Consider the following 18,374-nt stretch of genomic DNA (forward strand, 5'->3'; position numbering starts at 1 on the left):
CCGACAGTTTTAAACATACATTTTTTATGAAATGGGATATACATAAATATTTATACTTTTGTCCTAATTGAGTGGTAAATTTTTTGTCCTTAAAAGAATGTCAAATGTAGTTAAGTGTAATATATATTTTTATTGAGTTGTGGCTATTTGTACTATGGCTTTTTAGGGTTTATACCTTTAAAGATCTATGTCCGGAATTTTGAGGGCACTGATTGAATGTTTTTTACTGAGCTTTAAAAAGTGTTTTTTAAAATGATGTTTGTTCTGAAGAAGTTTCTGAATTACCAGAGATGAAACCGCTAAACTTGTGGCTCAATAAACGGATTTATTATATAACAAGAGCGTTTTTTCTCCTGGTACTTTTCACATATTTTTTGGTGTTTATTCGCTGTACATAGACTGAAGAAGACATATTTCTATGATAACAGCAATGGTTTGAACAGATATACTAGCTAATGACTCGTGCAAATGAACAAAGTTTCCCGCACATTCCACTTTGAAGTAATATACAGCTGCTGTTATTATTCTTCATTGCTGTAACTCTTTTAATTATCATTTCATACTTGTACAGTACATGAGAGTTTATCAGAAGTTATACTAGATTCATTTTTATATTTATGTTTAAATCACCAAAACTTCCAAAAACAGTGTTACTGGTGTGTGTGTGTGTGTGTGTGTGTGTGTGTGTGTGTGTGTGTGTGTGTTGGGGGGGGGGTGGGATTTGAATGATTTTTAAAACAGGGCTCCTTAACAACTGGAAATAATACATATAAAAAACAGGATACAATCACAAATAAAACAAATGCTAAGATACTATATTTTGTGAAAAGTATCACATCATTTTTCAAGGAAGAGATTACCAAACATTAAAAAGCAGCTATCATATTTTTCCTGATATCCTAAAGATGTAAACATATTAAAGGAAAGAGAAAACATAACCAATTTAAATGACATGACATAGTTTCTCTGAATTTAACATGTTACTTATAAAATTATAAATATTTAAAAATTATCTATAAGCATTTAAATTAAAATAAATAAAAAAACAGGTTGTTCTGGTTAGCTTCTTTTTCAGTAACTGTGATCTGCTCTCAGAGGAATAGCATCATGCAATACAAAAGTCAAAGCAATAAACACCTTGAGGACAGTTCTTATACCAGGACCTTTGGGATCACTTTGTTTGGAAAGAAAACTGCACAACACCTTTGCTACCTCTTACTCAAAAACACATCAGTTGTGCAATGTTACTTCACATTATTAAAACAGAAGAATGCACTACATCCAGAATCAATTTCACAACAGTTATGCCACAGAAAAATGTGAATTTGTGTACCTGAAAAATTGCTGCTCAGACATTATTCTGTTCATTACATATTTCATTTATGTATATCTTTAAAGTACACTAGATATAACTGATACCCTGTGCAACTAAACCAAACTTGATTTCAAGATGCTTGCAAACAGCAGTTTAAAATACAATACAGAAACCATGACATTATACTTAGGACCTACAGTGAACTGATTATCTCATTATACACAAGGAAACATGTTGGAACTTGAAGTCACTACACAGTAGTGTATAAAAAAGGAATATGAGGTAAACTGCAGTCTTTTTAGTATCCATTTCTTTGTATTTAGCTGCGTTTTTACTTTTCAGCTGGAGGTAAAGATTACTACCATCAAGTTTTTCACAGCTATTAAGCTATCATCTGGGTTTCTTCATCGGCATCAAAATATTCCTCATTCCCACTGCTTTCTTCAGCACTGCCTTGTTCTTCAGTCTGCAAAGCAATAAATAAAATTAAAACAAGACTATCCATTTTGCATGCTTGGTTAAGAAATAAAAAAGCCAGCAATATAACTAGCAGAGTGATGCACAGACTTCTCAGATCTTGCCAAAGCAACAATGCAGACAGGAATAGAAATGCATTAAATATGTAAGAAAATGTACCTGCCATAGCCACATCCTTTCAAAAGAACCTCATATATCACATCACATGCTTGGCATACTTACACACCAGCATTAGGTTTACATAAACTTACTTACAGAAACTACGGACTACCATCTGACGATGGAATCACCAATACCTACTGTGGGTAAAAATGTTACCTTCCCGGTTCTCTGGCTGACTTTCTATTTATTTCACTTTGATGATCAAGTTTTCCATATAGGGCAGAGATCAATTACTGAAATAACAAGTATGGGATGAACCACAGTTTTATTTATATTTTAGTTACAGGGCTGAAAAAAGCATTACATTGTCAGAACATAAGAAACAGACACACTAAACAAGAACACCAAACAAATGCTCATTTATCTATAAATATATTGCGGATAATATTGAATCCCTAAATTCAAGACCAGTGTTTAGAGACAGTGGGTCAGATTCCAAAAGACTTGCTCTCAGTGTAAGCGATTTCCTCCTCTATTAGCTTGCCCCAATTACAAAATACTTGCTCTCAGTGTAACTGACTTACTCCATACACCTGAACTAGAAGAAGGACAGGAAGTCAACATTTAAGAAATTGAAGCACCGGTGCAACTGAGCCTGAGCATGAGGGACTGTAAGACACTCATAAAAAATGTACCTTGGACAAAAGTCATGGAAAAAGTTGCTATGGAATTGAAGAAAGGATAACAGGGAGGAAATATAGCAGGTGGTGAGGAATGAAGCAAGCAACAAAAAGTATCTCTTCCAAGAATTCAGAAACTTAGCTTGGAGGAAGTTTAAACTAACGTCTTACAACGGAATAGTGATGTTACAAGAGGCGAAGGACAAAAAAGGACTTAAGTGGAAGCAGGGAATGACTGCATTTATGCTTCTGCAGAGGAAGGAGCCATAAAGAAGAAATCTACTTCATTTTCACTTCTTAGCAGCTGAAGTCCAGATCACATTTTATGGATAATCTGAAAGTGGAAGACTTGCAGTCTTTTTAAATATCTAGGTAAATAACCATTTTCTTTCAATATATCTTATGAACATAGAACTGTACAGAATAACACAAATGAAACAGCAAGGAAATCAATTTGTTTTAAAATATAAAATACAGAATTGTGATACTTATGGTAAAGATAGTTTTTACACATATTAGCCTGAGGATTCATAAGCACTGTCTGCAATTGCAACAAAGACAATGCTGTTTACTGTACATGTGTGATGAGCAGCAATGCTAACCAGATACATATGCGTCCAGCCAGTGTGCATGACAAGCAGCCTCTTGTTGTGGCTGCAGCACCGACCCAGGTCTAGATCATGGTAAACCACCCTACTGCCGCACTGAAATACAAGCAGCTAAAGTAAATAATGGCTGTGCATGAGCACACCCAGTATTGGATGCAATTGTACAATGTTAATGTAATCAAAAGCAACAGATTCATACATAGGGACATGTGCAATGAAAAGTACCACACATGTCTGAGGGTGGAGTAGATATTACATTACAATAATTGAATCCACAAAGGTGGACAACATGAGTGTGCTAACTGATAGAAATGTAGAGTGAAAAAGGTGCTATGACAATATAGCAGTTTCAAAGAATACACAGGAGAGGTGGGATATTGTTGCTCGCCAGGTCAGGATAAAACAGCCAAGCATCATGGGGTCTTGTTCAAACAGCTTTATTCCAAAAAAACTCATCATAAATGAGGTTAAGTAACTAACTTATCAAACTAGCTATCATGCACACAGATGTTAACACTCTGGCTGCACCTTCAAAATGGCAATGACGATAACACGTGCTTGGTATTTATATGCACACACAGATCTTGGAAATGCTTCTTAGAGGTACAGCACACCTGTTATTCTACATCCTCCCTTTTTAAGAAAATGACTTAAGCATTATCACTGATATTAATGAATATGCAGTCTACACAGAAATGATTTTCATCATGCAATTATACAAAGCTACATACATATATATATATATATATATATATACATATACACACACACACACACACACACACACACACACACACACACACACACACACACACACACACACACACACGCACAACTATGTCCAAGTTGCTGTGTATTTCACACTAGGCTTTGAAATGCGGCAATATTATGTGACATAAAATTTGAGATCTGGTTTAGCAACTGTGATTGTCTCTGCTGAATGTTCAGTCTTAGGAACACTGGAATCATATGCTGGAACAGTATCAGGAATCAAGACACGTTCTGGAACAGGAATATCATCTGGATTGCTCTGAGAGTTGAGTCTTTATCACAGGTATGATGTTGCGATATCGGTTCTGCTACAAAACGAAGATATCTGCGATTTCTCCTGTACTCCACACCCTCAGATTTAACAAAATAGGATCTCGGCTCTGCACAAATACTCGTTACTTGACCAATCTGTTAAAACCTTTTGCCGTTTGTATCCTTACTGTCTCTCCTTTTTCCAAAGGGCAAAGAAATCTGCTCGACTTGTCAAAGCTGGACTTTTGAAAAGAACACTTTCTAGATAATTGGGGTTTGATTGCTTGGTTGTTCTTAGCTTTAGGCCTCAATAAACTAGAACTGATAGGCAATGTTGTTCTGGTTTGCCTAGATAGTAGTCTCTGAGTAGGTGAGCCAAGTATATTGTCAAGGGGTATGTTTCAGAGATTGAGTAAATTTAAAAAAAAAAACATCAGTATTATCACTCTGACTTCTCAAGTAATTGCTTTGCACTCTGTACTGCACATTCTGCAAGTCCATTTGATTGCGGATACTCTGGACTACTAGTCACATGTACAAAGTCCCATTCTCTGGCAAATTTCTGAAACAACTGACTGGTGAATTGTGTACCACTGTCAGAGATTAATTTCTATGGTCTGCCATGGACTGACAAATGGTATTTCAACATAGTAATGACAGAAGTAGAAGTGAGATTAGGTCGTAGATCGATCTCCAACCAATTTGAGTAAGAGTCTACCAGTACTAAATAATGTTGATTGTTCCACTCGGACATGTCAGTAGCTACAATTGACCAAGGCAGATCAGGAATTTGACTTAGATGAAGTGGCTCTTTAGTACTATTACACACTGAATAGGAAGAAAGTACTCTATCAATGCCTTTCACCAGAGAAGTCCAAAATATGAGTCCTCTCGCTATTCTTAGTAGATGTGAACCCGGGTGACCATGATGCAAAATCTGGATATATTCTCGTTGTAAGGAAGCAGGAAAAATTTTAGGACCTTTGAAATTAATGCCATTTTCTATGAACAACTCATCTCTGTAAGGAAAGTAGGACTGCACTTCTGGTGGTACACTAGATTGCCTTGATGGCCATCCAACATGGATATAGTGACTGAGCTTCTGCAAAACTGGATCAATCATCGTATGATCTCTTAGCTCTTCAAGTCTTGTGGTAGAAAAAAATTATGTTATGGCACTTCCATGACATCAGAGTCAAACTTCACTGCATCAAGCTGTTCCATTGTATTTCTGGGTGACAAGGATTAAGGTATCAGCCAGATGACGAAGTTTGCCTTTCGTGTAGACTATTTTGAAATTGTACTTTTGCAATTTAAGCATCATTCTTTGTAATCTCGCTGGAGCTGAATGCATGGGCTTCTTTAAAATATTAACCAAAGGCTGATGATCAGTTTCAATCTGGATTTCTCGACCACAGACATAATCATGAAACTTGGAGCATGCAAACACTATTGCCAAAAGTTCTTTCTCAATTTGAGCATACTGCTTCTCAGTCTGGGTAAATGTTTTAGATGCGTAGGCTACTGGCCTGTCTTCTTGAAGAATAACTGCATCTAAACCAAATGTTGAAGCATCACAGGAAAGAGTTACTGGTTTGTTGACATCATAGTATCTTAATAACAAGAAAAGAAAACAAACTGCTACAAAAAAACGCTCAAAGGCCGAAACTCTTCGAAACCACTGATTTATTTTAAACGCTCAATAAAAACATTTTACGTCCGACAGAATCGTTGGACTTCATCAGAAAAAAAGCAAAAAACATCTGTTGACATTCAAAATCCTAATATATAACTTCCCGCCAACTGACGTAATCAAACAATTTATTTTTAAACATATATTCCCTTAATAACCTTTAAAACCATTACGTACTAAAAATACCTCATACAAAACTTTGCCTTATTAAAAAATTATTAGCAACAACCATACATCAATAAAAATTGTACAATCCAAACAACATGTAACCTGATTAAATTAATTAAACAATATTATTAAAAATGTTGTTAAGAAGCCAATTTTAAAGCTGGAGAAAGAATACAGATTTTTTTTACCTTATATTCGTATAACTGTATATATGCACCAACTGAATAAATGCATACAAATGCATATGTGTGTAAATATATATATAAAAAATGCATATATATGTGTATTATATATGCAAAAACATACACTGTATTCTTTCTCCGGCTTTGAAATTGGCTTCTTAACAACATTTTTAATAATACTGTTTAATTAATTTAATCAGATTACATGTTGTTTGGATTGTACAATTTTTATTGATGTATGGTTGTTGCTAATAATTTTTTAATAAGGCAAAGTTTTGTATGAGGTATTTTTAATACATAATGGTTTTAAAGGTTATTAAGGGTATATATGTTTATATGACAAGTGCACACGCAGTAAAGTACAATTTCCCTTAAGAGCACACAGAGATCACAGTCAGTCTGGGGCTGGTTTCTCCCTCTTTCTACAGATCCCCAATAAGACTCCCCACTGGCACAGCTATAGGGTTGAGATCTTGGCTGAGTAGTTAAGCCAAGACCTCAAGAACCCTCTCTGCCCAACCAGTGCTTGTGTCCCTTCTCAAGTAGCTGACACACACACACAGACACACACACACACACACACACACACACACACACTGAAATTTGATTTATATACAAAACCACAGACACTCCTGGGGAATGCTGGCACAGGTTTACTAGCTATGCCCCCTTCTGTCCAGACAATAAGGTAGTTATCACTGTCACCAACCTCTACTTATCAGCTGCTATAAAGGCCCTTACAAAGGGTGACCAATCCAGCTGTGTAATGTTACTATTATCCAAATGGTAAGTGTGACCAAGACCAAGGCTATTTAGGAGTGGCCTGTACAGTGTCACCAAATACATATGCAAGTACTCTAACAGCTTAAATATGTCTCACAAATAGCCACATAGGTTTAAATATAGTTAAGAATAAACAAGTATTGTCTTGTTCTTTTATTAATCAACACAGTAACTGCAGAGTTCAGAATCACAGGAAATATTTTAAAACAACATTGCAGGACAGTCTCACATAAATGCAGAAAACATCTAAACTAATCTTTACTATATTCTTATCTATATCTAAGAGAAATTACTGTAACGTAGACTGACTTACAGAGCAACACACAAGCAGAAGTGCTGAATGGATGTTTCTAGGTCCAAGGCAAGATACAAAATGAACAGTCTTTCTCTGAGAGTTCTTCAATTACTATAAAACATTACTGCTGGGTCAACTTGGATGACATCACTCTGTCACCTGCCTTCAGTTCCCAGGCTAACAGATACCAACAGAATTTTATCATCTCTGTGTGACAAGTACATATCTCTCAGATGTGCAGCTGCTAGTAAGCAATAAAACACTTTACATTTTAAGCCTAGTAATTAAAAATACTTTCAAGACAATAGAAAAACTTCTAGCTCTAAACATTGTGTCTGCGTGCTGCACTGAAACTCAGAGAACACAATCGTAAAACATTTTGATTCCAACTTATTTTCTTAAAGTTTTGCAAGTTAATTCTGTATGTTCCAGATTTTACTATGGAAACATGCATTTGCACAGGGATATAGTTTACATACATGTCTGTTCTCTTCCATTAGAGTACACTGTGGTTACATTCTTGAAGCTCAGTACATAACATACAATTCTGTATAAATCATAGCAATATTCACAAATGAAAGAATTATTTACAAAATTCCAGGTAGCTGAGCTGGCAGCATCACATGGGGTACTCAATGTAGTCAGTAATGAAGATTTGCAATCAACCATCACTTGCTAAAATGAGCTCTTTGCATCTAAGACATTAAAAATAGTGGCATTCGGTATCATGGCTGCAACCTCTTGGACTGTACACATTGGATGATGCGGTCTCTTCAATGCTTTGTTCAAATCTCTTGGGTCAATACATATTCTTATTTCATCTGAGCCTTTCTTATGAGCTGCTACCATGGACAACACCCATTTGGCAGGTTCTGTAGCTGGACAAATTACACCTTGTTGCACCATTTTGTTCAACTGAGCTTTGACATTATGCTGCACAGCTATCGGAACTCTTGTTGCTGGTCTGACCACTGGACTGATTCATTTTCAAACTGCCTCCGAGACCCAATAATGACTGCACAGGTCTTTGAACCACACAGAATAATAAGCTATAACAGTTCTTGGTGAATAACATAAAAGCACTACTGAGCCTTTGGTCTGAATTTCTTAATCTCCATAAGCAACAAGTTTTGCACAACTAGTCACATTTAGTTGTTCACCAACTCTGACCTTTGCAAAAGTATCTGCAGACATGACATTACACTTTGAACCAGTGTCTACTTTAAGCTCGGTGAATTTACCATTGATCCGGACAGTACAAAACACTTCTTGCCAATACATCTACTGCATCAAACTTTTCATCAATTACTGACACACCATCTACACAGAAAGCAGACTGTTGCAGGTCTATTTGATTAACTTGCTTTTTTGAAGTGACCCTTCTTTGTAACTGTGTGAGACTTACTCGATTTACAAAATTTTTGAAAATGATTCCATTTCTTACACTTGTGACACTGCTGGCCAAATGCTATGCAATTTTCTCTTCTGGGTTCATGGTTGGCACCACAATTGCGACAGTTAATAAAGCTTGATTTGGGTTTTGTTGATTCAGGCTTATGCTGTACTCAGCAACGTTTGTTTTGCACTAGGTACCCTTGGTTTGGCATTGAGCATGCTCCTTTAATTGAACTGGTCATGGAATGTGGTAGAAGGCTATGGGTTTTACCTAGAAGTCCTGCAGGGGCGGCTGCTGCCATGTGCTTAGGTCTACTTTTGCCTGTCACATGTTGCATGCTGTCTACATTAGCTCTGGAGCCTACCGAAACCATGCTCTTATCACTAACAAGGATATTTACGTGCCTTTCTACAACTTCATGAATCTGACAAATCTGAATGACTTTACTCAATGATAAATCACTGTCATGAAGCAAAATCTTTCTCACAGCATTATTAATACCACACGAGTCTGTCCTTTATGAACTCATCCTTTAAATCACCAAACTACACATTTTAGCTTTGTTTCTCAGGTCGGTAATATAAGCTGCAAAAGTCTCCCCTTGCTTTTGATCTCGCATGTAAAACAAATGCCTCTCTAGTGCAACACAGTCTGGGGGTTACACATTTCTCTGAATTTGCGCTTCAAACACTCGGGGTCTTTTCTTGATTCAGCCTGCACAACAACACGAGTTTCTCCTTCAACTTCATACACTGCTGGTGCATAGACAAATGAAAATCTCCTTTCAATGGTTTCTGACCCTGTTAGGTTCAGCAAAATGAATGCCCTGGTACGTGACACGCATCTTAATCAGAATAAGCTGCTTGTATAAATATATTGTATTCTTGCTCAAGTATTCTTCAGTTCACTGCAATATTCTGATCAAACACAAGTGGCTGTGGCTTGCAAAATCTGTCTACCATACTAACATATCTCAGCGAAGACTTTTGCAAATATGCATGAACACACACACTTGTACATATCCCTTCTATGGTCTAAACAGAATCATAGCTTATTCCAGAAGCTAATGGGTACATAGCTTTAAGGCTTGTTCTGGACAGGGTGCTGGTCTATCAAAGAACACCCCCACACCCCTACCTACAGGCAATTTGGAATGTCACCAATCAACCTATTGCATATCTTTAGTGGGTGGGTAGAAACTGAAACACTGCAAAAATACCCACATGGAAGACGAGCAGATTTTGCAAAAAAAAAAAAAAAAAAAGGCACCGTAGCTGAAACTCAAACTGTGGAACCTATTGCTGTGAAGCTAAAAATTGCTTACTCTGTTACTATGCTGCTTACCTGAAGCACAAACATGATTATCAGATTTAGTCAAGAGACAGCAGTTTTAGAGGAAGCTACCAATCCAAGGGATGTAATGCAGATTTTCTGAAGTCATAAAGCCCCACGTAGTGAAATAGTTACCTCACCAACTTAGGAAGACCTGTGAACTAATAACACTGACTTACTTGTAAGAACTACTGGAGATCTGACTGAATTTCAAAGAGTTAGAAACAGTGCTAATCCTTTGGATTTTTCTTTTTTTTGTTCTATTAGAGTCACTGTTGCTTGTTTCAAAGTTTTGAGTTGTTAACTATATAGGGCAGTGTACTGCAAAACCTTTTGCTGTTCTGGCAATTAAACAAAAAATAGCATACTCTGAATAGGATCTCCATTCAGCTGGGGATCACATTCACTTAATAATTCACTGGTGCCTGTAACTGACTCCTGCAATAATTCACCTTGTTAATGCTGTGTTTATGAAAATACCACAGAACAGGGCAATGGGCTCAAATCCATTTGGGTCTTGCCATTATAGTTTCATAGTTTCATAGTATAGTACTAGGCTATCTGCCCTGGGGCATTTGTAAGCCTAGCCATAGTGATGTGGCATTTGCCACCCCATGAAATGGTACAAAAAATGTACAGAATAAATTTAGAATACTGTGCCTCTGTCTAGTAGTGACACAATGAAGGTCCCCTTATATAATAGAATTAGTTTAGTGTGCCCCTGTCTAGCAGTGAAACAGATGTGACCCCTGAGGTAAACTTACGATCTCCCATCCACTCATCAAGATTTCTCTTGAAGAGAGTCAGTGAGGGGCTCTGCCTAATACGAACTGGGATCTTGTTCCAAAGCATGGGAAGCCTCTGGGTTATGAATCTATCCTTCCAGCATGTCCTATTCATACTTGTGCCGAGGTTTAAGTCTTTAGCTCTCGTGGTCCTGATGGACTTGGATTTTTTGAGGTGGAGTATGTCCATCAGATTCTGATTGGACATGGCCTTGTACGTCAGGCAGAGATCACCTCTGAGCAGGCGGTATGATACTGAATAGAGCTGAAGTTTCTTTAGTCTGGCAGAATAAGACATATGTTGGAGACCCTTGATCCTCTTGGTGAGGTACTTTTGTGGTCTCTCCAGCTGTTGCAAATGCCGGGTGAGGTACATACCAAATGGGGCATTGTACTCAATCATGGGTCTGATGAGGGAGGAATATAGGGGTACAATGACATCCTTGGATCTGGATGTGAATCCCTTCATGATGAGGTGTGCAAGGTAGAATGTTTTCTAACCACTTTGGCAGCGTGGGTATCAAATGAGAAGGCTGTCGACTTGGGTCCCTAGGTCTCTGATTACTTTTTCCGTACTCAGTGGGTTGCTGTCTATGTGATAATTTGTGGGTACTTTGTTTTTCCCAAAGGGATGACTATACATTTTTGGCATTTAGTTTAAGACCGTGACTCTGGCACCAGTTGTCCGTTCTGTGAGGCCTTTTGTAGGATGTGTGTGTCTGCTGGTGTATCGACTATGGCGCCTAGTTTGCAGTCATCTGCGAGCGTTGTCAGCCACAGCCCTCCGTGTTTGCTTTAACATCTGAGAAATAAATGCCGAACAAGAGGGGTCCCAGGACAGATCCTGTGGGACACCACTTGTGACTGGATTTGAGTCTGACATTGCTCCAGCGATTTTAACTTTATGGGTTCTGTCCTTTAGCCAGTTTGCAACCCATCTAGTGACATAAGGGTTTACTTTTAAGCTGTTGAGCTTATCTATGATGCCTGAGTGGGGTATTGTGTCGAAGGCCTTAGCCAAGTCCAGGTATGCTGTATGGACCGCTTTGCCCTCGTCAATGGCTCTAGTGACTGTTTGAAAAGTCAACCAGGAAAGGCAGGATCTGCCCTTTACAAAGCCGAACTGGGTGGGGTCAAGTGTCTGTAGGTCCCCTATTTCTCTGTTTATGAGTTCCATAATGATTCTTTCCATAGCTTTGCAGACCAGGCTGGTTAAGCTTATGGGGCGGTAGTTTCCAGGGTCTGTAGAGGCACCCCCTTGTGGAGTGGGACCACTGTTGCTGTACGCCAGTGTTCAGGTACATATCGAAGTAAGGCTAAGGTTAAATAGCATTTTTATGTGTGGGTTTAGCTCCTCTTGGAGTTCACACAACCCGGGATACCGTCAGGTCCCATTGATGCTGTGTTTTTTGTTTTGTTTAGCGGTTCTCACTTGCACATCTGAGATGACAGGGAGATTACATTCAGCTGGGATAAGTATTTCTTCTTTTGCGGGTGAAGGAGGGGAGAAATTTGCACTGAACCTGTCAGCTAGAATGTTGGCAATATCTGTGGGTTCAGTGTATTTTTTATTGTTGTGAACCAACTCTGAGCATATCTGAGGGTTTCCATGCCAGGTTTCTAACATAGCTGAAGAAGGCTTTGTGGTTATCTTTAGTGTCCTTAGCGAAATTTTTCTCTCAAAGTTGGCCTTGGATGTTTTTATGAGAGAACGTAGTTTTCTGCTAATGTTGATCAGAGATGTCTTCCCTTCATGGGATTTTGCTCTGGCGTGCAGTAGCTTCCTTCTTTTGTTATACAATTTGTTTATGGCTGAGGTCCACCAGACAGGACGCTTACCTTTGGTGGAGAGGGACTTGGATTTGTTTGGGATTGTATGATCCATGCATTCTTGGAGATGTCCATAGAAAGCATTTGTGAAGGATTCGGCATTGTGGGATGTGGTATCCACTGGCACAGTGGGCTTAAAGGATACCATCTCAGTCTTAAGAAGAGTGAAGTCTGCTTTTGAGAAGTTTTTCACTGTGGTCTTTTGTGCTGGGGGTGGAGGTGGGATATGTATATCCAGGGTGATTAGTTTGTGGTCAGATCTCACTAGTGAGGGGTATACTTCCGGTGTGGAGCATTTTGTCCCCATATTTGTGATGATCAGGTCTAGTATATTATCTCCCCTAGTGGGACAGGTGACTAATTGTTCCAGTGCATTTGAATTTATGAATTCCAGGAACCTTTGGGCTAGGGTATTAGGGCTAGAATAATGTACCCAATCTATGTTTGGGTAGTTGAAGTCTCCCAGTATGATGGTATTTTGTGATACATTCATATCCTCCAATGTCTTCAGGAAGGCTGAGTGGAGTTCTTAAAATTGGGAGGGTGGTCTGTAACATGCTACCAGTTGTATAGCAGTTTTGCCTATGGTTAGTTGCACCTGTATGGTCTCTGATGCTTCATGTGTTGCTACTAACCTGGAGGTGTGGGTGCCCTTGATGAATATGGACACTCCTCCTCCGTTTGTGGTTCGGCCCGGATTTTGGGGCCGAAAAGCATGATACGAGGTATAGTCTGGTAGTGCTGGGGTGCTCTCAGGAACCTTGAACCAGGTTTCAGTTACTGCACAGACGTCGATGTTCTCAATGCTAAGGAGTGCATCAAGTGCCTGCATCTTGAGATTTAGACTTCTGGAGTTGAGCAGCATTACCCTTAGTTTTTTTCCATTATTGTTTTCTAAGGAGGTGGGTTTGTCTTTTGAGCCTTGCCTAAAAAAGGCACTATGGGGGTGGCAAGAGCCTTAGCCAATATCCGGAAGCCCAGTGGTGACAAGTGTAAGCCATCCCTTGCGAAGCAGCGTGGCTTGTCCAACATGTCATCCCAGGCAGACAGACACTGGATCCCCTTAGAATGACACCAGTACTTGAGCCAATTGTTAAAGCTGATCATCTTGTCTTTGTATTGTGGTATCATTCTTGGTGAGGGCAAGATGCTGCTCAGGGTTAGGGTCATACCAGCCTGGGCTACATAATCGGAGAGCTCCTCTATGTCTCTTTTCATGTAGTCCAGGGAGGTACGTCTCAGGTCATTCACACCAGCATGGACAATGACGGAGTTATATTTGTACTTGCTTTGGAGTGACTTGAGTACATGTGTTATGTGGCGGATCCTAGCTCCCGACAGACAGCTCACAGTCACCTTCTCCTTGTTCAGCCTGGTCAGCGGGACATCAGTGTGTCTGACTATAGAGTCAACTATTACTAGTGTATCAGGCAAGGTGGTTGGCCTTAAGGGCTGTGATTGGTTGACACACTGATTTATTGAAGTATGTGTTGCATGTGTTTTGTTTTGAGGTGGTGGATTTTTGGGTGTCTGCTTTAGGAGCCTCTGTTGTTTTGGTAAGTTTTTTATTAGAGCCTCCGAGTATGTCTTTGTGTTTTTATGTGTTTGGTTTGCAGTTGTGGTAGGTCTATGTGGGACTGGGATTGTTGTGTGTGTGGTTGCCATCTCCTCCTGTCTGGTCATGCCAGCCCTGAGTTGAGAGAGTTCAGCCTCCAGTTTGGCTATATAGTTGCATCTCTCACATGTATTTGTGTTTGTTGGGAGGAGAGGGTTGTCTGTGTACATGAGACAATTGTAGCATTGTCTCAAGATATCCAGATTGACCAGCTGAACTGGAGACGGCGCCAGTAATCTACCACTCGACATGCTAGAACTGCATAAGGGAGTGCTGTACCTTTAAGGGAAGTGGATATTCACAGGGATGGTAAGTAGATGTAGTCCTTTACTTGAGAGTGCTTACTTAGTAGAGAAGTATTGAGAACAAGTGCTAGGCTTATAATATAGTAAGTAGTCTGGTTATACTAAGAGTAGAGCTTCCTTAAGGGAAAATTTGAAGAGCAGACTTGGAGCCAGAAAAGTTTAAACTTGTTTAACGGCTGTGCAAACGCGGATTTTAAACAGTTAACTACAAAAGAGCTAGAAATGGTCCAAAACAACCAATTACTACAGCTTCTTGTGCTGAGGTCACTTCCTACAGGGACAGGTAGGCTGCCCAAGGCTCCCCACTCCCACTGGTGAGCAAAGAAACTTCCTTCTATCCAAGTAAGGTAATGGACAACACAGGAACTACACCACAGCCCAGAATACAGCAATGCCTGTAAACTGGTCTAAACGAGTCGAGGAGAGGCGGGAAAGCAAGGATTATTTTTTTTGTTTTTTGGTAGAAACACACATAAAAATGCAGATACAGTGATAAATTAGTTACACAGGCTAGCACACTTTAGTGGGCAGCCTCCACAGTTAAATTAAGCAAACAAACAAACAAACTTTCGATCAAATTCGACTAAAATGTAACTTTAAGTGCAGATTTTAAAATAATAATGCAGCAAAACAGTTCAAGGTAGTTCAGGGTAAGCTACAGAAGCTATTCCAAGTGAAGAAAATGCAAAGATACTTAAATCCAGAAAGTAGTCACTTTTCTGAGTTCCCTGCTGCTAGGACCACTCTGCAGAAGAGGAGCTTGTCTGAGCAGTATAGCCAGACAAAAATGCCCAGGGGCGGATTTTAAACAGTGAACTACAAAAGAGCTAGAAATGGTCCAAAACAACCAATTACTACAGCTTCTTGTGCTGAGGTCACTTCCTACAGGGACAGGTAAGGCTGCTCAAGGCTCCCCACTCCCACTGGTGAGCAAAGAAACTTCCTTCTATCCAAGTAAGGTAATGGACAACACAGGAACTACACCACAGCCCAGAATACAGCAATGCCTGTAAACTGGTCTAAACTAGTCGAGGAGAGGCGGGAAAACAAGGATTATTTTTTTGTTTTTTGGTAGAAACACACAGAAAAATGCAGAGACAGTGATAAATTAGTTACACAGGCTAGCACACTTTAGTGGGCAGCCTCCACAGTTAAATTAAGCAAACAAACAAACAAACTTTCGATCGAATTCGACTAAAATGTAACTTTAAGTGCAGATTTTAAAATAATGCAGCAAACAGTTAAAAAACAGTTCAAGCTAGTTCAGGGTAAGCTACAGAAGCTATTCCAAGTGAAAAAAATGCAAAGATAACTTTTGTTTGATGAAGGTGGATGATCTACAAATGACTCAAAACTAGGGTGCAGTCTTCAGATAAATCCATATAAAACATTATTTTTCGCTTCCAGTACCCAGTAATTTGATATAATCTTATTTCCGGGTTGCAAAGTAATTAAGAGAGAATAACCTTCCACTTGCTCCTCAAGAGATTAACCAAGACATGCACAGAGTGCACAATCAGGAACACATAAAGCCCTTAAACTACAGCAACATCCCATCTTTTTTATCTCGTTTCTGAAAGAAAATCTAGTCTTGAATGCAGCTGTCAGTTTGAAAACCACTGCTATGCTTCTCATGTGACTGAAACAGAGGTCCATAAAGCAACACACCACTCAGACAAACATTCTAGTTATCGGGGATTCCATTGTAAGATATAGTGATGTTCCCCTTACCAGGCTAAACAAGGAGAAGATCACAGTGAGCTGTCTGTCTGGAGCCTGGATCCACCAAACTGTGCATGTACTTAGGTCTTAAAACCACAAGTACCAGTATGGGGATGGTCACAGTCCATGTGGGCATAAACTTAAGCTGTATGAACAGGGACAGGAAGGAGCTTTCTGAATGTGTGTCCCTGGTTGGTATGAATCTAGTCTTGATTAGCATCCTACCTTCACCAATGATGATGCCACAGTACCAGCAAAAAATGACTGACTTCAACAATTGGCTTAGTTTTTGGTATCACAACAAGGGGATCCAATATCTGTCAGTATGGGAGGTATGATCAACAAGTCATGATGATTTTCCAAGGATGGTATGCACTTGTCACTACTTGGCTTCCAGATATTGGCAAAAACTTTCATCTGTCCCCTTAGTGCCTTTTTACGCTGCGCCAAGTTGTTAAACCCTCCAACATAACAAAAATCACTCATGACTACCTAAAAGTACTGCTGCTCAGTGCTAGGAGTTTAATTAAAAAAATGCACTCCCTACAAGCACACCTCACCCTGGAGAATGCAGACATATGTGCAGTCACAGAAAGTTCAGAACCATGGAAAGCACCCTAGCTATCAAAGGCTACGATGCCTTTCATACATTTTGATCCCCCTCAGCTCAGGATAAAACAAAGGGGGAGGTGTCTCTAATAAAGAACAAGTAAACTGCTAGACTGGTACAATAATATGACTCGCTTAAGGTGCTCCAAGCTCAACCCCCCATCCCTGCTAGCTACAGATCCCCTAACATGAGTCTGGAAAACCACACCTCCTACCTAAATCTACTGGAATCAAGTCTTAACATTCAGTGTAACATGAAACTTATGGGTGACCAACTACCCCCCTCCCTAAACTGGGAGACTTGTACAACCCATAATTCACTTGCTCAGAGGTTTTTTTTAACTTTGTCACTACAAATACTCTGCAGCAACTAGTTAGCTCCCCAGCTACAGGTACATATATCCTAGACCTAGTACTCAGAACATGAGGGGATACCTCTCCCTCCCATGCATGAACTTCTCCTTGGTAAAATGGGACCACAAAATGATCTCCTTTAGTATTAAAACTAATCAAACTCTAAACCTGTTAAGAACTTTGCTAAGGCCAATTAACTCAAATTAAGTGACAGCTTATTTAACTTCCAAGCCCCTCCGAACCTGGATGACTCTGAGGCCTAATCTGAGCTGTATACAAAAGCACCGTACAACCACATTCATACTTGTATAGAGGAGGCAGTACCTGTTTGATTCAAATCTATAATTACTGGCAAAAAGTAAACCAGCCTGGTGGACCCCTAGCATAAATACACTATTCAACAAAAGGAAAAACTGTATTCAAAGTCAAGAAGGAACAGATAAAACAGTGCAAAAAGACACTCCCCAAGCTAAACAAGCAAATCAGAGAGCTGGTCAAATCTGCCAAAGCAAATGATAAAGCAAGGACAGCCTCCCTGGTGAAAGATAACCATAAGTATTTTTTTAATTATGTTTGTAACCTCAAGGGAAATGCTCAGCAATGTGCCGAATTAATCATGAACAGAAAACACTTACACCCAGCCTGAAACTATAGCAAACCTGCTGGCCAATAAGTTCAGTTCAACCCCCCCCCCAGTTATCTCTCACCACACCCAAAGAAATACTCGTAACCACTCCCCTACCAGTCATTACGATGGAACAGGTCCTCACTGTGCTTGCTAAAGCCAAAAACACAGGCTCCATGGGTCCTGACAACATTCCAGGATGCTTCTTAAACAGCTTAAAACAGAATCTATCAGGGCCACTAGACACCCTCTTTAACTAGAGCCTCCAGATGGGCATTGTCCCAGATGAATGGAGGACTGCAACAACTGTCAAATGTCATTATGTCAAAATATTCTTTAAAAGAAAGATGTCCCCAAAACAGAAAGCTAATGTGTTGCAGACAGGCAGCAAAAAATCTACGGACCCTCTGAATACTGTGCAAACGACTTCTATGAACACTGTGCAGAGTGCAGTAATAAATAGTGTTCATGGAGA

At 39.4% G+C, this 18,374-nt stretch overlaps 1 protein-coding gene across 1 annotated transcript in view; it reads right to left on the reverse strand.

Moving 5' to 3' along the window:
* Positions 1–681: 681 nt before the first annotated feature.
* The window catches only part of SLC22A15 (solute carrier family 22 member 15), a 1,628,958-nt gene continuing 1,611,265 nt past the window's right edge, over positions 682–18,374 (reverse strand). Inside the window, exon 12 of the mRNA XM_044072941.1 lies at positions 682–1,781. Coding sequence (XP_043928876.1) covers positions 1,698–1,781 — 84 coding nt within the window. The 3' untranslated portion in view covers positions 682–1,697. The remainder of the gene's footprint in view (positions 1,782–18,374) is intronic.

This window comes from Protopterus annectens, chromosome 5.part1 (assembly GCF_019279795.1).
Source record: "Protopterus annectens isolate FY-2018-M chromosome 5.part1, PAN1.0, whole genome shotgun sequence".
Lineage (NCBI taxonomy): Eukaryota > Metazoa > Chordata > Ceratodontiformes > Protopteridae > Protopterus > Protopterus annectens.